At 39.0% G+C, this 25,259-nt stretch overlaps 1 protein-coding gene across 1 annotated transcript in view; it reads left to right on the forward strand.

Moving 5' to 3' along the window:
• The window catches only part of hepacam2 (HEPACAM family member 2), a 75,831-nt gene that overhangs the window by 28,604 nt on the left and 21,968 nt on the right, over positions 1-25,259 (forward strand). The window contains exons 4-7 of the mRNA XM_059972545.1: positions 874-1,170; positions 11,044-11,169; positions 12,047-12,071; positions 13,325-13,362. Coding sequence (XP_059828528.1) covers positions 874-1,170; positions 11,044-11,169; positions 12,047-12,071; positions 13,325-13,362 — 486 coding nt within the window. The remainder of the gene's footprint in view (positions 1-873; positions 1,171-11,043; positions 11,170-12,046; positions 12,072-13,324; positions 13,363-25,259) is intronic.

Raw genomic sequence — 25,259 nt, forward strand, 5'->3', positions numbered from 1 at the left:
ATTAGCTGTATGCAACATAAGAACATAAGAAATAGGAGCAGGAGTAGGCCATCCGGCTCGCCGAGCCTTCTCTGCCATTCAAGAAGATCATGGCTGATTTGACCATGGATGCTGCTCCATCTACCTGCCTTTTCCCCAAAACTCTGAATTCCCCTGCCATACAAAAATCTATCTAATTGTGTCTTAAAGGTATTTTAATAAGGTAGCCTCCACTGCTTTCCTGGGTAGAAAATTCCACAGATTCACAACTCTTTGGGAAAATTAGTTTCTCCTCATCTCCATCCTAAATCTATTCCTCTGAATCTTGAGCTATATCTCCTCGTTCTTGTCTCACTCACTGGTAGAAATTACTTTCCTTGTTAACAGTCCCTTAGTATTAGTAAGTGACTAAACACATCAACAAGGAACTGATGGGGATATGAAGAGAATAAATTGCAAGGATACAGAGAAGTGATGCAATTTCTTCTTCTAGGAGCTGGCTGAATGACCTCCACCTCACATGATAAATAACTAATCAAGTATGAAGTGAGAATTAGAAAATGAAGACCTTAAATGCTGAAACTGAAGTACAGAATAACTGAACTCAATTACAGGAGCCTTTATCTCTTCCTGGCATGGTAATAATCCAGCACATTGTAAAACCCATCTGATCTTCATTGTAATGTTGTCAAACAAATGAAAAGTGAATGAATTCTCTGACACCAGGCAACCTGATTGACAAAAATTTCAACCTAGAAATCATAATTTACTCTTTGAGTTTCATTACAATCCAAAAATCTGAAGGCATTTGTCACATTAGAATTTTTATTATCATTATTTATTATGATAATTTATTATTATTTATTACTCCTTTTCATGTAATTTCTTTTTCAGATGGGCCCTATGACTTGATGGTGAAGTCTGAACCCCGATTCAAAATTAGTGAAGGGGTTTTTGCTGTTGGCAAAGGAGAACCAGTGTGGTTTAAATGTTCGGCAAATTCCAACCCACCAAATGTCTACTCATGGTTCCAAAAAGCCAACAACAAGACAACACCTATCCATCGAGGTCCAGTATTAAATATCATGTCTGAGAAAGTCCCAGAGAAAGCTGATTACATGTGCTGTGTCTACAACAATATCACCGGCAAACGGGATGAAACTCAATTCACACTCATTCTCTCTGCTACTGGTACGTACTGGAACTCATTAATGGCAACTTTTTATAGATAATGTGATTGTAATTCTTCTCAGTATATGGAATTAAATTGCCATATGCATAACATGCTCTTCCAGTGAATGAAAATGGAATTTTATAATTCCAGGCAGATTGCATTAAAAAATACAAAATGCAAAATGCAGATTGCATTAAAAAAATACAAAGTGCTGACAGAACTCAGTAGGCCAGACAGCATCTATGGGAGGAGGTAATAACGACGTTTCGGGCCGAAACCCTTCATCTTTTCTTTGTTTCTTTTTTCTGTATTGGTGGAATCCATTTAGAATACTTTGAAGATTTTTGCTTTACACACAGCACACGCTAGATTTAGCAGATGCACATTAAATAAATACGCCAGGTGATCTGACTGCTGTTTCACTTTCAGTTTTTCCATTCTCTCAGAGTACCAGTACTGGAATGTGCCTGTTACTGTAGTGATAAATAACCAAGCTTTTACCTGCTTTTAATATTAAAGCCACCAAAGCATTCCATATCAGTAATTCCTTGATCCCTTTTTTATTCCCTATTCATTTCATTGATCTCTACCCCAGAATAATACAGAGGCACTTGCGTAATGAATTGGATCAATAGATTACCAAAGAAGACGTTGACACCCAGGAACTTGAAACTTCTCAGCCTTTCCACCACTCATAGGTGTGTGTGCTCAGACTTCTCCTTTCTGAAGTCCACAGTTTCTTGGTCTTGCTGACTCTGAGTGTCAAGTTGTTGTCATGACAGCACACAACCAGCTGATGCATCTTTCTCCTGTACACCTCTTTATTACAACTGAGATTTTGGCAACAACAGTGGTGTCATCTGTGAATTTATAAATGGCCTATGAGCTGGGCTCATCCACACTGTCAAGAGTGTAGAGAGAATAGAGAAGTGGGCATGCATCGTTGGGGAATGACTGTGTTCATTATCAGTGATGAGGATATGTTATCCCTGATCTGTATTTACTGTGGTCTCCTGACGAGAAAATCAAGGATCCAGTTGCAGAGGGAAGTATAAAGGTCCAGGTTTAGAGTCCTTAATCATGGGGCAAAAATAAAAAAAGAATAATTATCTAAGGAAGGAAAAAGACACAAGGGGGAAGAAAAAAGTAGAAATGACTGGTGGTTCATACAGAGATTTCTATTATAATTTGGAAATATGAATAAGGAATGAGCTGATCCCTTAAGGATAAAGAGATCATCTTGCATTTGAGAGTGGGGAATGTCTGGAGATCCTTATAGAGATTTCTTTGCCGAATATAATAAAAGAAGGTCTTTACAGGGAGCTAACCTGAATGTAGAATAGTCACAGCTTAGAAAATTTTATTAAGATACCTTAGTTAAAAAAAATGAAAAGAACCAAAATAGAATTCAGAATTTCAGAATAATTATGCTAGAACAGTGAGGGATAATAAGGAGATAACAGTAATGGTAATGAGCACAATTTCCCCCAAATCTTTAGAAACAAGAATAATGCTGGAAATATAAAGAGTAGTCATTATTACATGAATGATTAAACAAAGAGAATGCATAATTATAGATATATGGGTTCAAGTTAAACAAGTCTATAATTGGATGGTCTGCTAGACTGTAGATAGCTAGGGACTAGAAACATGGATTTCTAAAAGACAAATGAAGCTTCAGTAAATCATCTTTTTTAAAGAGGTCATCTGAAAGTGAATGCTGTATATGATATGTGGATTACCAGAGGGTATTTTTAAAATTTGAGGAGCAAGGTATCTCCTATGCAGTCTCTTATTCTATAATATATAGTTTGGTTTGATTGGGGCAGAAGAAGATTTACACTGAATTCATTGATGATACCAAACTACAAAGCACTGCAAGGAAGGATGTGAACATGGAAAACTTAGTGGAGTGTGAAAATTACTGGAATTTCAGTTCACGGTGGAGAAATGTGGTATTCTCAGGTTAGCAGATCTTGAATTAAACATACCTGACTCAAAATACAGAAACAGGAAGCTCAGGGATGCAAATGTTTTTGAAGGTGCATGGGAGGTATAAAACTAGTGCAGAGACTAGTGGATCCTAGGTTTTGTATTTGATGTCTTGGATAGAAAAAGGAGGAAGTGATTTGGAATTTAGTCATTAGACTAGTGTACGTATTTCTGTGCACCCAGTTAGAGGAAGATTAATGGTTATGGACTCGTACAGTAAGAAGCAGCAATGTCCCTGTAGAAAGCTCACAGCTAGGTGTAAGGTGCAGGGAAAACGTGTACCATATGCCTACATCTGAGCGGAAATACAAAAGATGCTGGAGGTCAGATGCCAGCCCATCTGACTTCTTGCTGTGCCCCTGGAATCTTGCAGTGGATTTGTAATATACTGACAAGAATGGTCCTCAGCGTATGCAGCCACCTCTAAAAAGGCCCCATTCATTTGAGAAGGGTCACCATTCCAGGAAGGGACTTTGAATGAAATTAATGTAATTTTAAAAACTAGCTAGAAACTTTAATATATATTTGAATAGTTTATAAGCATCATTAATTAAGAAACATTTAGAAAAAAATCTTATTTTTTAAAATTTTATAAATTTGAAAACAATAAGCTGCCAGGTTGGTAGGGTGACCTGGGATAGGCTCTCATTTTGAGATGCCTGAGACCTGACTAACCACCAACATTTGTTAATAGTATTCTGTCCATAACCATTATTATTCCCATAAATAGATATATAGAAATGTACATTCTAGTCTAATATTGACTCTGGCTCCCAGGCCTTGGGGATGTTGGAAACCACACGGTTACAAAAAAAATGCACTGCTGGGATTTTCTAGGAAACAAATGTAAGGCACAGGAATAATTACAAATAAGACAAATATATGGAAGTCTTTTCACTGAGGGAGACAACATTAAGGGAAGACCCAAGGAAGAAGTTGAAAATTATGAAAAGATTTGTTTATGACCGGTTGTTTCTGTCAGCTGCCAATTGTATAGAAAACTATAAATTGGAACAACAGGAACAATATAGCCTGAGTTAATTCAAGCAGTTCAGTGGGAGATGGGGTATAAGTGAAAAAAATGTTTAAAATGAGCAATATACAAGACATGTGAAAACAACGCCAGCATATGATTTGAAAATACATTGCCCAGCAAATGTTCCTGAAGCAGTATTAAATGCTGATGGTTTAAGCACGACATGATGCAAATGGAGTGGCTTGCATTGTGCTTTATATGGCTGGAGTTACAATAGAATATGATGTATACCAAGATGTTATGAACTACATCACAGCTGTACCTGATGTTATCTTAAGTCAAAAACAGTGAACACTGCTCAGATGAGTGACATTTTCAATTTTGTTCAGAATTACACCAGCTGTGAGTCTGATTTAGACAAGGATTTATGAACATGAAATAATACTTACCTTTATGACTTATCATTCAGTTTGCAAATGTATTCAATCACTGGATGTGTTTCTTTTACCACAGATGAATAAAGTGAATATTGGGGAATCATTTATTCCTGGGAACTGGCCAACATTCGCACACTATTACACATGATGATGAAACATGACTGTTTTAGTTTTTTTTTATATAAGTTTCTATAGATTATTTTTCTCAATCTGATCCACACTGTCAATGTTATAAAATTTCAGCAAATAGAAGAAACAATATTACAGACTCATTGGGTTGACAGGAGAGACCTGACATTCTGTGAAGCTGTGCTTTATAAGCCGACTGCCAGCAATGAACATGCAGCTCTTTTTACACTTTTATATTACGCTTTTATCAAGTCTTCACATTGCAGGACAGGTGTATTGTAAGAATGTAAATAAAGCCAGCAGCTGCCCAGTGTTCATAATGTTTTACCATAATCAGTGCAGACAGGATCACCATGGTGATATCTGCTTTACTCAGTAATATTGCACCCATACCACTTAAAAGTGAGAGTCTGTACAAAATACTCACTGCTTGGAAAATGGAAATAACATTTAACTCGTTGTTGCTATCCAAGTGTTTTCCTCTGAGGGTCACACGAATGGCCTAGGTAAGAACATATTTTCTAAATAGAGATTTCATCTCAATGTATCCAAACACCTTTCATTGCAGGTAATATTCTCTCTCCTAATATATGATGTAGTACGATTTAATGAAACCAGAGGAAGATAAAATGAAGACAATAGTGAATCTAAATGACTTAATCGCAGATCATGACAACTTTGGCATCATAATTTTCAGTAATATAGTTATCCTCAAAAACTCCAAAAGCTGAATAATTTCATAAACTTTTTTCAGGAGCTTTAACCCATGTTGACATCTGCAGTGAAATCTGGGCCAACCTGATGACTGATAGGCACAATTGGAGTACAGGTTTCAGTCAGAGATAGTGGCAAAATAGAATTAGAATGGTACACTAATCATTACATCCAGTTCTTCCTGCTTTTCTGAAACTATACATACCACTGGAGCAGAGATATCACAACCTCCACTCCCGCTGTGTTGTTAATGAATTACAAAGTATGATAGTGTGGATAGAACCAGTGAAGGTCACAAAGCTTAGAGCTGTTGTGGAAATTGACAGCATTTGTCAGATGTAAGAGCAAATTTAAGACGCATAAAATAAACAGATTACAGGAAAATGGACTTTATGGAAGCAGATTGAAATAGTTTAGATTGGCGTCATGGGTAGTGCAGGCATCATGCGCGGAAGGACCTGTTCTGGTGCTGTTATGTTTGACATTACTGTGTATGTTGATGATTGGTTGTTGAGATTGGAGACCATGAATTTTTGGAAATATTATTTTATGGGAAGAGCATTAACCAGGTAGAAGGATGCATCACTCTATTCCCTGTTAACATGGAAATGGCAGTATTCTCTCTCCATGGGATATTTTTAACAAACAATTGACATAAATGCGAATTGGGTAATACACCTTAATATTTAACCTAACCTTTTCACCAAGGTTAAACTGTGATCAGTCATCCAGATATCATTACTGGCATCTGCCACAATCCTAAACTAACAATTGCTGACAACCTAGAGTCCATGTTGATCTTGGTACCCACCTAGCTAGTCCCAATTTCCAGTGCCCCTATTTCTCTAAACCCCACTCCACCACAGACCTATCCAAGTGCTTCTTAAATGATAACATTACACCTGCCTCAACCCTTTCTTCAGGCAGCTCATTCCATGTACTCACCACCGTCTGATTGAAAAGGTTGCTCATCAAGTTCTTATTTTAAAAAAAATCTTTCTCTTCTCAACCTGAACTTATAGTTTTGCATTCCTCTATCCTGGGAAATAACTGTTACAATCTGCATTAAATATGCCCATCATAATTTTAAAATTTCAGTAAGATCGTCCCCTCATTCTCTTATGTTCCAAGGAATAAAAACCTAGCTTGGCTAAACTCTCTAACGACCCTATACTCTTGACAACAGCCTTCTTTCCACTTCTTTCAAATAATGGGGTAACTAAAACTGTACACAATACTGCAAATGCAGTCAACATGACATATACAACTTCAATGTAATATCCCAACTCCCATACTCAATGTCCTCATGGATGAAAGCCAGTATTCTAACTCCCTGTCTACCTGTATCACTGCTTTTAATGAACTATATATTGGTAATCCTAAGTCCCTTTGTTCCATTACACTCCATCGTACATTACTATTCATAGTACAAGACCTACACTGGTTTGACTTTCCAAAAATGCACCACCTTACACTGTATTGAAATCCATTTGTCATTTCTTGGCCCATTTCCCCAATTGATCAGGATCCTTTTCTCTATGATTTTTTTTTCACTAGTAACGGCACCTCCTAATTTCACATCATCCACAAATATACTGATCAAGCCCTGTGTGTTCACATCCTAATAAATCAGTTATATGAATATCGAATAACAAGGGCCCCATCACCAACCCCTGTGGCACAACAATAGTCACATGTCTTCATTCCAAGAAACAACCTTCAACCACCACACTTTGCTTCCAACCTCCAAGCCAATTTTGAATCCACGTTAGGGGGATTCCATGGGACCTAACCTTCCAGACCAGCCTACCTTGTGGGAGCTTGGCCAAGACCTCGGTGAAATCCATATAGACAACATCTATTGTCCTACCCTCATCTACAATTTTTGGTTATTTCTTCAAAAAGATCTTAAAAGTTGTTCAAAAGTTTGTTACAACTCATGTTCTTAGTATGTTTTTCATTTTCCCAGTTTGTCTTTTGCACATTGGTTGTTTGTCAGTCTTTGTTAAAATGCTTTTTTTCCCTTTGTTTTTACTGTAAATGTCTACATGAAAGTGAATCTCAAGGTCATATATGGTAACATATAGAGACTTTAATAATAAATTTACTCTGTACTTTGGACATTGAAGCATAACTTCCCACATGCACAATGTCATACTGACTCTTACTAATTGGACTCTGCCTATCCAAATGCTGATAGACCCTGTCCTTCAGAATGCCCTCCTGTAACTTTCCCATTACTGATGTCAGGTTCATCAGCCTGTAGTTGTTCCCTGGCATCTCCTTTCTGCCCTTTTTGAAACAATGGAAAATATTGACCATCTTTCAACCTTTGGGAACTTCACAAGTAGCTAACGATGAAGCAAGTATCTCTAAAAGGTCCTGCACAGTCTCCTGAAATGTATCCATCTTTCTGTGCTGTAAGACACAGTCTTAAAAGTCTCCAACTTGCAATTTATCTCTTTCCTTTCAGAGGCTCACCAATCATCCTCTAATAGATCCTGTCCAAATCTTACAAAATTAATTCTGATCCAATTTAGAACCCTAACATGTGGACATGATCTATCTTCACAGGCAATAAGAATATTCTATAAAATATTTCCATTTGTCTCCCTTATTTAATGAGCAAATATGATTTTTTTCTCAGTAAACAAGGGGAAATATTTGTCAAAAATTCCACTCATCTTCGGCAGCTCAGGACATTAGCAGCCCTTCTGTTCTGATCTCCAAGGGGGCCTACTCTCTCCATAGCCACCGTTTCACTCTTAATATAACAATTGATACTTTCGAAATTATCCTTAACTTTACCTACCAGATCCATCTCATACCGTCTGTTTGCCGTCTTAAGAGCATTCTTGATTTTTTTATAGCCATCAAGGGATTATCTTGATCCTGACCTTCTTATTCTTGACCAGAGCCTCAATATGTCTCATCAGCCAAGGTGCCCTACATTTGGCCGTAACAACGAATAATGAGATGGAATATAGAGAGGAAGCAGAGCGGCTGGTGCATTAGTGTGAGAAGAACAACCTATGCCTGAATGTGGAGAAGACAAAGGAAATCATGGTAGAGTTCAGGAAGGTGCAGACTAACCAGCCCCTCTGCGAATACATGGCTGCTCTGTAGAGAGAGTTAAATGCACCAAGTTCCTGGGAGTTTGCATCACAGATGAGCTCACCTGGTCCCTCAATATCATCACCCTGGACAAGAAGGCACAGCAATGCTTCCGCTTCCTAAGATGATTGAGGCAAGCAAAGCTTCCACCCCATCTTAAGTGCGTTTAACAGGAGCACAGTTGAGAATTTTTGGCAAGTTGCAACTCCATCTCGTATGGGAACAGTTGAGCAACGGACCTGAAGTCCCTACTGTGAGAACAGATGAGAGGATCACAGGGGTCTCTCTACCATCCATCTGGGACATTTATCAGGAGCATTGCATACATAGGGCTCTTAGTATCACTAAGGATCCCACCCATCCATCCAACATCATCTTTGACTTTTTCCCATCAGGCAGGAGACACTGATGCATAAAAACAAGAACTGTCAGGCAGAGAAACAGTTTCTTTCCTCAGGCCATTAGGCTTCTGAACTCCTGGCTGCATTGTATTCGAAATGTCACTGGTTAATCTGCTCCGTACCCTACAATATTTAATATTAATGCACTTTAGTTTGCTATTTGTGTAATTCATCCATATCCTTACCTTTGTAAGCTATCATGTGCCATGTGTACTACAGTGCTTTGCACCCTGGTTGGAAGAAGTGTCTCAATTCTATAGATATTGACTCTGTTATATACATAGTTAAATGGCAATTAACTTGACTTGACTTGACTTGCTAGTTAATGCTTCACCTGAACAGGACCATAATGCTCACAGACACTTACTATCACACTCTTAAAGTCGTCCCACTTGTCATTTAATTATTTTCTTTCAAATAGGCTCATCCAATTGACCCTTGCTAGATCCTTTATAATTCCTCCAAAGTTACCTCTGCTGTAGTTTAGGATCTGAACAATTGGGCCTATCCTTTCCATCATCATTTTACAGCTAATAGAATAATGGTCATCAAAGCCAGTGTTCCCTGACTGCATCTCAGATAGTTGCTGCTTTGTTCTCCCAAAAGGAGGTCCAGTACTGCCCCATCCAAAGTACAGCCCTCCATATATTGTCTCGGGACATTTTCTTGAATATTTCACAAAATCTACCTCATCCATTCCCTTACAGTCTGGCTTGCTCATCCAATACTGTGGAAATTTAAATCTCCTATGAACAGAGCTCTATTACTCTTAAACCACAAGTAATGACTAATTTCTCTATGCAGTTGCTCTTTAAGTTTATTTGTGGGGGGGCGGAGGGAGGTCTAAAATTCAGACCCACTAGAGTGACCCTCACCTTCTTGTTTCTGAGTTCTGCTCATATGGTCTTTCTGGATGATTCCCCAATGATGTCATCTCTAATTGCCCTGTTATGCCCTCCCTTATCAAGTAGGCTACACGCCTCCTCACTTATCTGTACCTACATCTGTATCCTGGAGTAGACAGCTATCAATCTTGCCCTTCTCAAATATGTTTGAGTTATGGCTATAACATCCCAGTCCTCAGAGCTATGAGTTCATCTGCCTTACCTGTTAAACTTCAAGCTTTGAAATAAATGCTGTTTAACTGAGTATTCCTTTCTCTACCTTTACTATGTCCTTGGTAATCCTACTTATCAGGTTAGACCTTCCTGGCTACTACTTATCCCATGATTTGTTCACTCAGAGTCCCAGCCCCTTGCCATCTAGCAGTTTTCTGCAGGAGCATTGTTCCCTCTCTGGTTCAGGTGTGACCTGTCACATTTGTACAGATCACCTCTACCCCACTGGTCCAAGAACCTGAATCCTTGCGCGCTGCTTCAGCTCCTCAGTAATAAATTCATCTGGCCTACACCTTGTTTTCTGACCTCGCTAGAGGTGGGTGCAATCCAGAGATCACTGCTCTCAAGGTCTTGCTTCTCAAATTTATATCTCTACTCATTCTGAAGGACTTCATCCCTTGTTCTATTATGTAATTTGTATCAACATGTACAACAATCTCTGGCTGTTCAAATCCCCTGCAAGAATTTTCTGCTCCCCCTCAAAGACAACTTTGACCTTGGCACTTGAGTTGCAACATACCATCTTAGTGTCTCTTCTGTGGCCACCAAATTTCCTGTCTGTTCCCCTCACTACAGAGTCTCTCATCACAATCACCCTGTCTGACTGGACTCTCCCCCTTTGAGCCTCAGAGCCAGTTGTGGTGTCAGAGTCCTGACTGTTGCTGCCAGCCTCTAAAAGTATCTAAAGCAGTGTACCTCGTGGTGAGGGGAATAGCCTCGGGGAACCCTGCATATTCTGCCTACTCCTGATGCTTTCCATGGTGGTCGCACATCTATCGTAGCCTGTATCTCAGGTGTGATCTGCTCAGTATAAGTCTCATCTTCAATGGCCTTAGCCTCCCAGATGATCCTGAATACACCCAACTCCAGCTGTAATTCCTAGACATGATCTGACAGGAACTGGGTGAATCTTCCCAGAATCTTCACAGTGTAAATCTTCATATTCATTGAATCTTGTGCTTTGCAGTGGCAATAATACTTTACACTCTTCTGATTGTATGATTCATAGGTCAAGAAAAACAGAAACAAAAAACCAGTTCCCTTCACTCATTGGTAATAATTGTTGGATTGACTTTGACTCTGATTGGCTGCATACTTCTTTACTTCATTCTGAGAAGATGCTTTCCTCGAAAAGGTATGTTGCACCAACAAAAACTCAATTTCTTGTGGATTTTGTTCTTAATTTTCATTAACTTAAAGCCTAATAGCAATAAAAATAATTTCTGAATTTCCCTTGTCATTACTCTCACCTTCATTTAGTAACAATAGCTGAAGCTTTGTAAGGAAATTGTTCTATTTAAAAATATTAAAATCAGTAATTTGCAATATTGTTGTCATACCAATAAAATTAATTTGAGAGCACATTTAGTAAAATGAAATCTCAAGAATCATTGTGTTGAGACAATTATTGAATGACAACAAGAAATTAATTTGGAGATTTGATTAAAGGGAAGTTTGAGAAACCAGGCAATACCCAGTGCAGAGTAGATCCACCAATCTCCAGCACAAACATATGCTTCCTGTAGGGAACAACCAGAAATGCATACAAAACTCCAGATGCAGTCTAAGCAGCTTGTGTGCCTTTGTGAAAGGTGAATGAGTGCTCACTGTATACAACTGTGTTTTTAGAGATCAGTGTTGTGCTGAGTCTATGTAGCAGAGCCTAGTTTCCAGTTAAAATGGACTTTCTTGCCATCAGACCAATGCCTCACTCTGTCAAAACCCTGTGTTTGTTGGTGTGCAACAATTATCCCTCATTAACAGACATCATGCACAGCCTCCTTCTGCTCCTCAGTGAAAGCAACCAACTCCCAATCTCAAGAGGCTACCTGTGATGAAGATATGACGTTGCTGGCACCTTCAGCAGCAGTAAAGTGAAGCTCTAGTATCTTCAGATTCCTTCACTGCAATTCCAGCTCTTACTCTGTACTTGTGTGTGGCTTTGAATGTATTTATTGTATACGTACAGCATGTTTTGATGAATGTGACTTAATTTGTTTTCTCTCTAATAGTTGTCAAGAAGGAGCCATACCACAGGTAAAACAATCCATTTTAAAAAATATTTTAACTTGCATTTATACACATTGGATTTTCCTATGGCTTTGCTTTTTATCCTGGCACCGGGAAATATCTTAAAACTACAAGTCAGTGAAGTTTAAATTAATTGGGTAGTTATATAACAAGTCAGTTTTATTCCCAGATTGGGAGCTTCACTGAAAATACTTCTCAATTAGTCCTTCCATTTCAGGAAACATGCCAGCTATTCTAAAATACTGTATCCTTATTTCCTGCACACTGCTTGCGATTTTAGGCCTCTTTTAGTTACGTTTACATGCCCTGAAGCTTTGCTCTGCTGTCTTATCTCCTTATCGATGCATACTGTTTCTTTTCTTCATTTGTTTACCAACTGTTTCCTTTCCTTCCCCCTTTCTGCTCTCAATGCCCTAGCTCCCGCCATTGTGAGGGGACAGGGAGAAAGTGCTGGACCATGGAGCTGTGCTGGAAGATCAACAATGATCTTGATGATAGATGCAGGTGCAAAGAGTCGGATCTCCACTACTACTCCCATTTCTTATATGCTACACATTGTTTGCTGTCAACGCTGACCCACTGCTGCACCAAAACCTTTTACTAAAAGCTATCAATTCCATTTTCCTCTGCGCACTAAAGTTTCTCATCTAGTTCCATGTCCTTCTTTCTTGTTTGAATTCCACCAATTCAATTTCCATCTCTTCCACAACCCTGAAACATCTCTAAGCAAATTCTTGAATAATATTGTGATAGTCCTCAACCATTCTCCAAATTTTTAATACAGGGGATCATGCCTTTGTGTCATGATCCACCATTATTCTAAAGCTCTGCAAGTATGAGGGTTAAAGTTATGCAGTCTTGTGTAGATCTGTAGTTTAGTGTAGCTTTCTCTGTGTTTTTTTATGTAGTTCAGTCTAGTTTTTGCATTGTGTCATGTAACACCATGGTCCTGAAAAACATTGTCTCATTTTTACGATGTACTGTACCAGCAGTTATGGTCGAAGTGACAATAAAAGTGACTTGACTTGAATGATGGTGAGAAAAGATTAAGATAGCTTCCATTTATTATCTGTGTATCTTTTAAACCAAGACTTTTGAAAGCAAATCAGAACCAGAATAAATTAGAGGTTGGTATACATCTATGATTGCTCAGGAGGGAAATACTCTGCATAAGCTACTGGCTGTTAGCAAAGCTCTTGATAAATGAATTTAATTCTAATCTAACTGAATGAATCAAACTTGTTTTTAATATGTTGCAGGTCACGAACAGATTATATACGAGCACACCAAGTATCAGGTAATATTCAGAATGATATTAGAATATCATTATGCAGGAGATAGCAATTAAGAATATCATATTTTGTAAGTAAAATTCCAAATGTATGTTATCTAATATGAAGCACGTACCTGTTTACTTTACCATGCTGAATGGCACTGCAAGACATCGGTCAACACTCAGATTCACAATCCTAACACTGAACAGTGAAATATACAATTACAACCAAAGCACAAAGTAAGTTTTATTATCAAAGTACATATGTCACCATATACAATTCTAAGATTCATTTGCTAGTGGGCATACTCAAATTTAAAGAATAGTAACTGTAACAGAATCAATGAAAGACTGCCCAACTGAGGTGTTCAAGAGAGGAAGGAGAATCCTGCGATTAGAATTAATTCTAGTGAATGGTGAAAATAGATTTTCTAAAATCTTGATTATTCATTTCGTAGCTTGTCACACCGGACAGTCAGTCATTCTTGTCTGGCGCATAGTGTCAGGATTGGTCTCCTATCGGATTAACCGGGTCACGGTATGAACGTTCCTGACTCGACCCTTGTTTTTTTAATGAGGCCGAGTGGCTAGCTCGACGCTCAACCTGGCACGGATGGAAAGGATCTTGATAATATTAAGAGAGAAAGAACAAAGATCAGTTAGGTATCACCCACTGGTGCTGCCATCAGAACATCAAAGCTTATGCAATGCATAAACCTGCTTGCAACATGTCATGTTGGTGAGTGCAGCAGTTAATATCCTAACTGGGAGAAAAATGATTAATATTCTTCAGAAGAGGAGAATTAGGAAAGAAATTTTATGTAATAAATACCAGTGCTTGGAATCCTTTATTGAAGAAATAAATGGAGCAGAGACTATTATTTTAAGAGATTAAATATTTATTTGGATAAACAAGGTGTGAAGAAAAAGAACTGGACAATGAGATTTGTTTTAGTATGTAACCAGAAATGAGACATTGGTCAGGTGGTTCCTTTCAGCACTGCAAACATTTCTGTTAGGGAAAATTGATTTTGAGTTGTTTGGACTCGTTAATAGCTGCAGTAGAAACATTATTCAATCTCCATTAGATTTTTTTTTGTTTTTAATTAACTTTATGGGAATAACATTGTAAATCATATAGGCATTCCAAACAATTCTGGATTTGATGCTATCAATTAGGCAAGTGCAGTAGATTATAAAAATCAAAATAAGTTCAATTCACAGTGTAATTAGAAGCTTGATAATTATAATTAGAATTATTGGCAATTTTACAGCCTAGTTACAAGGCAAATTGGGTTGATGTATATTCATGACAAATATTAATGTAGAAACACAGGAGCAGCAGTAGGCATTGAGCTTTTGGAGTCTGCTTCACCGTTTATGTCAGCTCCTCCATCTCAATATCATCATTCCACCCACTCTCCATATTCCCTGGTGCCTTGTCTCGAGAAATTTGTCTTAAATATATTTAGTGGTTTGCCCTCTACAGACTGTTTCATTAGAGAAGTATATCTGGTCAGGACTCTCCTAGTTAAGAAATTTCTCCATTTCACCACACAGGGAATGCTGGAGGAACTCAGTAGGTCAGGTAACATCTATAGAAATGAATAAATAGTTTACATTTCAGGCTGAAACCCTTTGTCAGAACTAGGATGAAGGGTCTCAGCCCGAAACATCGACTGCTTATTTATTTTCATAAGTGCTGCCTCACCTGCTGTGTTCCTCCAGCACTTTGGGGATGTTGCTCTGGATTTCCAGCATCTGCAGAATCTCTTGTTTGGGGAAAAAAAATACTCCACATGTCAGTTTTACCACATTTTCTGAAGCTGGATCATTGGTTTCAAATCTACAAATCAATCCATATGATGCGTTGAAAATGTAACAACACAAAAGCCTAGGTTTTGAAGTGTTAATAAGCAAGATTACCAGGGCTCACTGCTAACATGGAATGAACCTGACTACATCTTTTGGAGTCTATACTAGTGCAGTAACAGGAGAATGTTAAGGTTTGTGCATTCAGCACTGTTTTTTTTTGTTAAGTCCTAATTACTCCCAGACAACATGCATTACACTGAAAACTTGTGTGTACAGGTGTGGAGACCTACAGAGTTAAATTAGTGGAATTTTTTGATTTTTTTTCATATTATCTGTCTCCTTCCTGGCTCTCAATCCCCTTTTTATCCTGGTTTTATTTTCTGTAAGTACTTTTATAGTTGATAATATATTTTATCTTGTACTGCTTGGGTTGTACAATGTATCACAATGAAGATACTTCAATTTGGTTAGATAAATCAGCCCCTGTCACCCAGCTACACCATATTGTTCATATGGGTTCAATTGGCTCAGATCCCAACTAACAGCAAATTAAGTACCAAGTAACTAATAAGTGCTGATTCATCAATCTCAATCACATCATTTTAAGCCTTTACTGTATTTAACATCACTTCAGTTGCAATAATAATTAGACCAATTGGGAATGTAGTGAATTCTGTCAATGTAAAGGAAAATAAAATGGGAAAAAAGACTGAAAGGGTAAAAAGACCCCTCTGGGAGATATATAAAGGCCTCCAAAAAGTAGTCAGGATATTGACTACAAATTACAATAGGAGATTGAAAATGCATGACAGAAGGGCAATATTATGGTAGTCATGGCAAATTTCAGTATGTCTCAATCTTCCTGCAATCAGATTGGTGCTGATTTTTGGATCCCAAGCGAGAATATTTGTAGAATGCCTTCAAGATGGATTTTTAAGGCAGCTTGTGGTTGAGCCCACTAGGGGTTCAGCTATTCTGGATTGGGTGTTGTAAAATGAACCAGATTTGATCAGGGAACTTAAAGTAATAGAAAAAAAATAAGTAAATCAATGAAAATAAATACATATGTATATTAAATAGTTAAATTAAAATAGAGCAAAAACAAATAATCAAAGTGTGGTAGTGCTCACGGGTTCAATGTCCATTTAGGAATCAGATTACAGGAGGGAAGAAACAGTTCCTGAATCGCTGAGAGGGTGCCGTCAGGCTTCTATATCTTCCTTCTAATTGTAACAATGAGAAGAGGGCATGTCCTGGGTGATGGGGGTCCTCCTGAGGCACTGCTCTTTGAAGATGTCTTGGATACTATGGAGGCTAGTAGCCAAGATGGGGCTGACTAATATTACAACTGCCTGTAGCTTCTTTCAGTCCTGTGTAGTAGTTCCCCACCACCCCCCATACCAGATAGTGATGCAGCCTGTCAGAATGCTCTCCATTGTACATCTGTTGAAGTTTTTGATTCTCTTTAGTGACAAACCGAATCTCCTCAAATTCCTAATGAAATATAGCTGCTAACTTGCCTCCTTTATAGCTGCATCGATATGTTGGGACCAGGTTGGATTCTCAAAGATACTGACACCCGGGAATTTGAAATTGCTCGCTCTCTCCACTTCTGATCTCTCTATGAGATTGGTTCCTGTTCTCTCATCTTACCCGTTCTGAAGTTCACAATCAGCTCTTTGGTCTTAACTGTGCAAGGTTGTTGCTGCAACACCACTCAACTAGCTGTTATATCTTGCTCCTGTACACCCTTTCATCTACATCTGAGATTCTGTCAACAATGGTTGTATCATCAACAAATTTATAGACAGCATTCGAGCTATGCCTATCCACACAATCATGGGGGTAGAGAGAGTAGAGCAATGGGTTAAGCACACATCCCTAAAGTGCACCAGAAGGGAACTAAAAAGCACAAAGGAAAAAAAATGAAATATGAAAGTAAGCTAACCAATAACCTAAAAGATGAAACCAAAAGTTTTTTTCAAATTTATAAAGAGTAAAAGGTGGGAGTAGATATTGGACTGCTGGAAATGAAAATGGAGAGATAATAATTGGGGGGGGGGAAGAAATAGCAGAAGATCTGAGTAAGTATTTGCCATCAGTCTTCACTGTGGAGGACACTAGAAATTTGCCGAAGTTTGAGAGTGTCAGAGGGCAGAGCGATTGCAGTTGCTATTATGAGGGAGAAGATGCTTAGGAAGCTGAAAGGTCTGAAGATGAATAAGTTACTGGACCAGATGGTTTACAACCTAGGGTCCTGAAAGAGGTACCTGAAGAGATTGTGGATGCATTAATAATAATCTTTCAAGTATCAAAAGATTTTTGAATTACTCTGGAGGACTGGAAAATTGCAAATGTCATTCCACCCTTCAAGAAGGGAGGGAGGCAGAACTAAGGAAGTTATAGAGCAGTTAGTGTGACCTCAGGGGCTGGAAAGGTGCTGGAGAAGATTATCAAGGATGAAGTTCAGGGCACTTGAAGGCACATGATTAAATAGGCCAATGTCAGCTTGTTTCCTTAAAGGAAAATCTGCCTGCCAAATCTGATAGAATTCTTTGAGGAAACAACAAGCAGGATAGACAAAGGAGCATCAGTGGATGTTGTGTACTTTGTCAGAAGGCCTTTGACAAAGTGCTGCACATGAGGATGCTTAGCAAGATAAAAGCCAATGATATTACAGGAAAGATACTAGCACGTATAGAGCATGGACTGATTGGCAGGATGCAAACAGTGGGAATAAAGGGAGCCTTTTCTGATTGGCTTGCAGTGACCAGTGGTGTTCCACAGGGGTCGGTGTTGGAACTGCTTCTTTTTAAGATGCATGTCAAGGATTTGGAAGACAGAATTGATGGGTTTGTGGCCAAGATTGTGGATGATATGAAGATAGGTGGAGGGGCAGGTAGTGTTGAGGAAGCAGGGAGGCTGCAGAAGGACTTAGATTAGAAGAATGTGCTAGGAAATGGCAGATGGAGTTGTGTTGGGAAGTGTCTGGTCATGCACTTAGATACAAGGAATTAAAGCATAGACTATTTTCTCAACAGGGAGAAAATTCAAAAACTGAGGTTGCAATGGAACTTGAGAGTTGTGTAACATTGTGTAAGATTCCTTAAAAGTTAACTTGCAGGTTGAGTTGGTGGTGAGGATGGCAAATGCAATGTTAGCAAACATTTCGGAGGGGACAAAATGTAAGAACAAGTATGTAATGCTGAGGGTTTATAAGGCACTGGTGAGGCCTTGCTTGGAGTATTGTGAACAGTTTTGGGCCCTTTATCTAGGAAAGGATGTGCTGACACTGGGTTCAAAGGAGGTTCACAAAAATGATTCCGGGAATGAAACGATTATCATTTGAGGAGCTTTTGATGGCCCTGGATCTGTACTTGCTGGAATTTAGAAGGATGGGGGTGGGGTTGGATCTCATTGAAAACTATCAAATATTGAAAGGCCAAGAAGAGTGGATGTGGAGAGCAGGCTTCCTTTAGTGGATGAGTCTTGGACCAGAGGGAACAAACTCAGAACAGAGACATATTCATTTAACACTGAGATGAAGAGAAACTTCCTTTGCCAGTAGGTGTTGAATTGGTGGAATTCATTGCCACTAGGTCACTGGATGTATTTAAGGCTGAGGTTGATAGATCCTTGATAAGTCAGGACATGAAAGGTTACATGGAGCAGACAGAAGAATGGGGTTGAAAGGGAAATTGGACAGCTATGATAAAATGCAGAGTAGACTTGATGGCCTGAATGGCCTAATTCTCATCTTATTAATTCTAATTCTGATCATTCTTATGGTCTAAAAAAATAAACGAGGGAAGTGATTTAAGTGTAAAATGAACATCACATATTCATTGGCATTTTAAAATGAGGAAGGTGACCTACTCACGATGCAAATTCAATTATGTGGAAAATAACAATTGAAAAGGAACTCAAATTACAAATGAAATAGCACCTGGTGCATTTTATACACAAAGCTGGGTCATATTTAACTATCTTATTAATTCGAAAGGTAGAAGTGCACTTTATAATAAAGGTATTCTTCCAACTCCTTTTAATATATTTATCAATTGGGGCAAAGACAAACAGATTACAGGAAACAGCAGAAAATAAAGTTATGCCAAAATATGATGAATTAATCTATTTTGCATCAGAAGTTCCACACAGATAAAATAATCCATTCCTCTAAAACTATTTGGCATTGAATGCCTTTGCTTCTTTGGCTCACTGACCAGCCTTTGCAAGAGCTCTAAAGGTTGGTAGATATAATGAATTAAACATTACTAAGTTTAAACTACTGTCAACTCCATTTATAAAACTGCATTTCCTAGAGATATCTGGGATTATTTTTAATGTAATAAAATGCCCTGTGATATTTTCTTCTGTATTTGTTCATGAAAGTAGCTATGTTCAGCAGTGTGTACTGCAAATTCATTTCACCTAAAAAGTGAACAGATATAGATCAGAGAATGTACAATTTTAGTTTAATTTACATGAGGATTGCCAATTACACTTAAAATAGAAACTCCATTCGGCAATATCCTTCTTGAGGAAGCTTACCAGTACAAAATTCGTAATCAGTAGCAAGTCCTCCCATATCTATAAGGAATTATTTGCTTTGAAAACCTCTTGGGAATTACTGTCCTTGATATAACATTCAATGAGGGTCCTGGTATTCCTCTTTTTACATTGTGTGGGACCCTCTACTTCACAAATAAGTTTTCTTCTTGGTTTAAAAAAAATAAAAACACAAAATGCTGGCAGAACTCAGCAGCCAGACAGCATCTATGGGAGGAGGTAGTGACGACACTTCGGGCCGAAACCCTTCAGTGTGACCCTCCTGATGAAGGGTTTCGGCCCGAGGTGTCGTCACTACCTCCTCCCATAGGTGCTGTCTGGCCTGTTGAGTTTTGCCAGCATTTTGTGTTTTTATTTATTTCCAGCATCTGCAGATTCACTCATGTTGCTTTCTTCTTGGTTTGTTCTTCGGTATCAAAAATGATTTTTCCACCCATGCAGATCAGAGATGGCTGATATACTAGGTCCTATACTGGGTCCTCAGATTCTCTATCAGTTGAAGGTTCATAAGGTGAATACTTATGCAATCAATTTTTTTGTGTTTTATATTTGTAATTAATTTAGATCACTTTGGTGAGTTATGCTTTCACTTTTACACCATAGTCTTTTTCATAAGAATGTAAGAAATAGGAGCAGGAGAAGGCCATTCGGCCCATTGAGCCTGCCCGCCATTCAATAAGATCATAGCTGATCTGTCCATAAACTGAGCTCCATCTACCTGCCTTTTACCCATAACCCTTAATTCCCCTACTATGTAAAAATCTATCTAAATGTATCTTAAATATATTTAGTGAAGAAGCCTCAACTGCTTCCCTGGGCAGAGAATTCCACAGATTCACCACTCTCTGGGAAAAACAGTTTCTCCTCATCTCTGTCCTAAAGCTTTTCCCCTGAATCGTGAGGCAATGTCTCCTAGTTCTAGTCTCACCTACCAATGGAAATAACTTTCCTACTTCTATCTTATCTATCCCTTTCCAAATTGCGTATGTTTCTGTAAGATCCCCTCTTTTTCTTCTGAATTCCAGAGAGTATAGTCCCAGGCGACTCAATCTCTCCTCATAGGTTAACCCCTTCATCTCTGGAATCAACCTGGTGAACCTCCTCTGTACTGCCTCCAAAGCCAGTATATTCTTCCTCAAGTACGGAGACCAGAACTGCACCCAGTGCGGCCTCACCAGTGCCCTGTATAGTTGAGGCATGACCTCCCTGCTCTTGAATTCAATCCCTCTAGCAATGAAGGCAAACATTCTGTTTGCCTTCTTAATAACCTGTTGTACCTGCAAACCAACTTTTTGCGATTCATGATCAAGCACTCCCAAGTCCCTCTGCATAACAGCTTGCTGCAATCTTTCACCATTTAAATAATAATCTGCTCTTCTATTATTCCTTCCAAAGTGGATGACCTTGCATTTACCAATGTTATACTCCATCTGCCAGACTTTGGCCCACTCACTTAACCTATCTATACCTATTTGCATACTCTCCACATCTTCTGTACAATTTGCTTTCCCACTCAGTTTACTGTCATCCGCAAATTTTGCTATGCTACACTCAGTCCCCTCTTCCAAATCATCAATGTAAGTGGTAAACAGCTGAAGGCCCAGCACCGACCCCTGTGGCACCCCACTCACCACTGACTGCCAACTGGAGAAACACCCATTTATACCAATTCTCTGCTTCCTTTTGGTTAACCAATCCACTCTGCATGCCAATACACTTCATCCGACTCCATACATCAGTATCTTACTTATAAGTCTCTCCTGCGGCACCTTATCAAACGCCTTCTGAAAATCCAAGTACACGACATCCACCTGTTCCCCTCTATCCACTGCACTCGTTATGTCCTCAAAGAACTCCAGTAAGTTTGTCAAACAGGACCTGCCCTTTCTGAATCCATGCTGCATCTGTCTAATGGAACCACTTCTTTCTAAAAGTTTCACTATTTCTTCCTTAACGACAGCTTCAAGCATTTTCCCAACTACAGATGTTAAGCTAACTGGCCTATGGTTGCCCATCTTTTGCCTACATCCTTATTCAAAAAGTGACGTGACACTTGATGTCTTCCAATCCGCTGGGACCTGCCCAGAGTCCAGAGAGTTTTGGTAAATGATTACCAATGTGTCTACTATAATCTCTGCCAATTCCCTCAGCACCCTGGGATGTATCCCATCAGGACCAGGGGATTTATCTACCTTCAGGCCCTCTAGTTTGCTCATCTCTGTCTCTTTATTGACAATGATTTTATCCAGGTCCTCACCTCCTATTTTGTCCATAACATCATTCTTTGGCATATTAGATGTGTCCTCCACCGTGAAGACCGACACAAAATAGCCGTTCAATGCCTCAGCCATTTCCTTGTCACCCAGTATCAATTTCCCCTTCTCGTCTTCCATGGGACCTATGTTGACTTTAGCCACCCTCCTGCGCTTCATATATTTATAAAAATTTTTGCTATCTGTTTTTATATTTTGTGCTAATTTACAAACGTGTACTTTCATGCTCTACTCCTCCTGTTGGTCACCCATTCCCTATCTTTCCTTAGATCCTCAGACTGCGGTGTGACCAACTCACTAAATGTGCTTTCCTCAACATTCTCAGCATCTCGGATGCTCCGACGTGAGTCCGTGCGCAGCTCCAGGGCTGCCATGTGGTCTATCAGGATCTGTCGCTGGGCACACGTCCTGCACACGTAGTCTGCAGGAACACTGTCAGCCTCCCTGAGTTCCCACATGTCACAGGAGGAGCCTGGCACGGGTCTGAGCTCACCTGCCATGACAGAGCAATGGATGTTGGTGGAAGAGGACCACGGGAGAAAGGGAAGAGCCCGCTGGGGAAGTCAAAGACTGTTGTCTGTGAATCTATGTGAATCAGTTCTTCACCTTGACCCTTCCTCGCCAAAGCCCCGTTTGAGCCAAAGCCCTATCACTCTGCTACCCTTTCACTCCACTGTTGATCTGTTGACCAAGGACAAATAAAGCCAAATTAAATCCACTGTGATTCAGTGTTGTAAAACAATAAAACATGAACACTTCTGGGAGGAAGGGGGCAGGGTGAATACTTTTTATAGGCACCCTATATCCTCAGTGAGGATTTGAAGATGTACTATATTTGAAACATTGTCACTCATGCCATTAAACTAGTTTTTCTGAAAATTAGAAATGGACTACTTGACAGAATTCCAGAGTAACAGGGAAAATGTACCCAACCTAGCTTCTTATGTCAATGTTGTCTTCGTGTGTCTGTATTAAATGAACTCAACATCATAGATTACTGAAGGTTGGAATAGAAATTACTTTTGAATTCTTCTACATTCTGTACATAAGAAAATTGAAGGGCAAACTTCTAACCAGGAGATCTCAATTCAGCCACTGGAATCATACTTGTGTCTATTGTAATTTGTGACTGGCTTCGTTATGGCCTGGTATGTAAACACCAACGCCTTTCAGTGAAAATCCTATAAAATGTAATGGATTTGGCCCAGTTCATCGCGCATGAAACCCTCCCAACCATTGAGTACATCTAAATGAAACATAGCCATAGAAAAGCCACATCCATCATCAAAGATCCTCACCGCCTAGACCTAGGCCACATCAGCTCTTTTCTCACTGCGGCCATCAGGTAGAAGGTATAAGTGCCTCAGGACTCATATCACCAGGTTCAAGAACAGTTACTACCCCTCAACAATCGGGGTCTTGAATAAAAGGGGATAATTACCTTACCCACAACTGATGGTATCTATTTAAGGACACTTTATCTTGTTACTTCATGCTTGTTATTTATTGCTATTTATTTTAATTTGCATTTGCACAGTTTGTTGTTCATTGATCCTGTTTGCAGTTACTATTCTATAGATTTGCTAAGTATGCCCACAAGAAAATGAATCTCCAGGTTATATGTGGTGACATGCATGTACTCTGATAATAAATTTTACTTTGAACTTTGAAAATTTCATAGCATGGTAACAATTATTGTCTTTGAGATCCCTGGGAAAACAAATGATGATGGATAAGTTCATGGAATTGTGATAGAATCAATTCTTCATCACTCTTTGACACCAGAGAAATTATTTCATTTATTCCATTGGCCATCATGCATTTCAGCTGTTGGATGGTCTTTTTAACCTCTTGCTGAGTTGAGTTTGGTTGAGATTGTGTTGGATGCTACATTGTGGAATAAAGTCAAGGATATGTAGAAGACTGATTCTTGTATGAATAGCTCAAGGCACATCTTCCAGCAATTGCTGATGATGTCATTGTCTTTGATAACTCCTCCACTATTCTTGGCTATCAGTGGAGAAGACCCAGGATGATTTAAGCTGTGCAAACCCTGGCAGGACACGTTATGGCTGTTGGTTGCCGAATCTCCCGTATTCTTTTCACCAAATTTGTTCTGTAGGCCATGGGCCTTTTATTGGACCTCGTCTTTCAGATGCTTGTAGATTTGTATTTTTCCATCGAGGAAGCTTGAGGCTTCCTGCCAAGAATGCCCTGCATTTGTGATTAAGTAGTTCCTCTCCTGATTCCTGATAGTTCTCATCAAATTAAGTGTGTTATTTTCTTGTAGAGACACACTTTTGGTACTCTTGGTACTCTTGTGGACCCCAGGGCAGACCAGACTCCATGGGCATTCTGCAGCTCCAATTGACTGAAAATCTTCAGGTTGTCTTTGAGGTGATGATAGAATGAAGGGAGGGTCGTTGGTGGCTTCAGTTGTGAGTCTTATGCAGCAGATGTTTTTTGCCATTGTCAGTTTTAGGAACCAGGTTGATGGTGATGCTAGACTGAGTCAGGTCTTGTCAACATCCGTGTAATCCTTTGCTCAACAAATGCCATGGCTTGGATTGAGGTGTTGCACTGAGGCTTTGTCAAACTGATGAAACAAGGCATTGATCATAGCAATATGGTGTTTGAAAAATGCATCAGAAAGTACTGGATTGCATTTGGCTTTCCCTTCTCTTTCCATGTGTCATTTCCTGTTTGGCACTTTGGGGAATCATTTTGTTTTCCAGGCAAGTCAAAATCATGGGTAGCTGGTGTTTTTTTCCACTTTCTGATCACAGGGCAAATGAAAGGCAAACTAGTTAAACAAGTTAATTGTAATTCTTGACACCCGAAACAGCATAGTGAGCTCCACCCAATACTGTTTGTAAATTACGCTTAAGTAAATTTGTAAGGGAACTTTATTCCCTATTTCAATTTGCTCTACATTTACATATTTCTGTTCTCTGCAGGGCAGTCAATATTTTTCAACTCCCACTCTGTCGGTGACTGCAGAAATCCAGCAGTTTGCATGTTCAGAAAACTCTATTTAAGACTTCTGTAACAACCATTCTTTTATTATGCAAAGCAACTCTAGCCTTTACATTTAATTTGTTTTTCCTAAGGCTTCAGATAAGATATTCCCCTTGCTTCACACTTTATTGCTATCACAGTCAAAGTGACAAAGCATAGAAGCACCCCCTTTCACCCTTCATATCTGTGCAGACCATTATGTCTTTGATAAGATCTTCACTCTGAATTATTTTTAGGTAGATATAG

This window comes from Hypanus sabinus, chromosome 6, assembly GCF_030144855.1.
Source record: "Hypanus sabinus isolate sHypSab1 chromosome 6, sHypSab1.hap1, whole genome shotgun sequence".
Classification (NCBI taxonomy): Eukaryota; Metazoa; Chordata; class Chondrichthyes; order Myliobatiformes; family Dasyatidae; genus Hypanus; species Hypanus sabinus.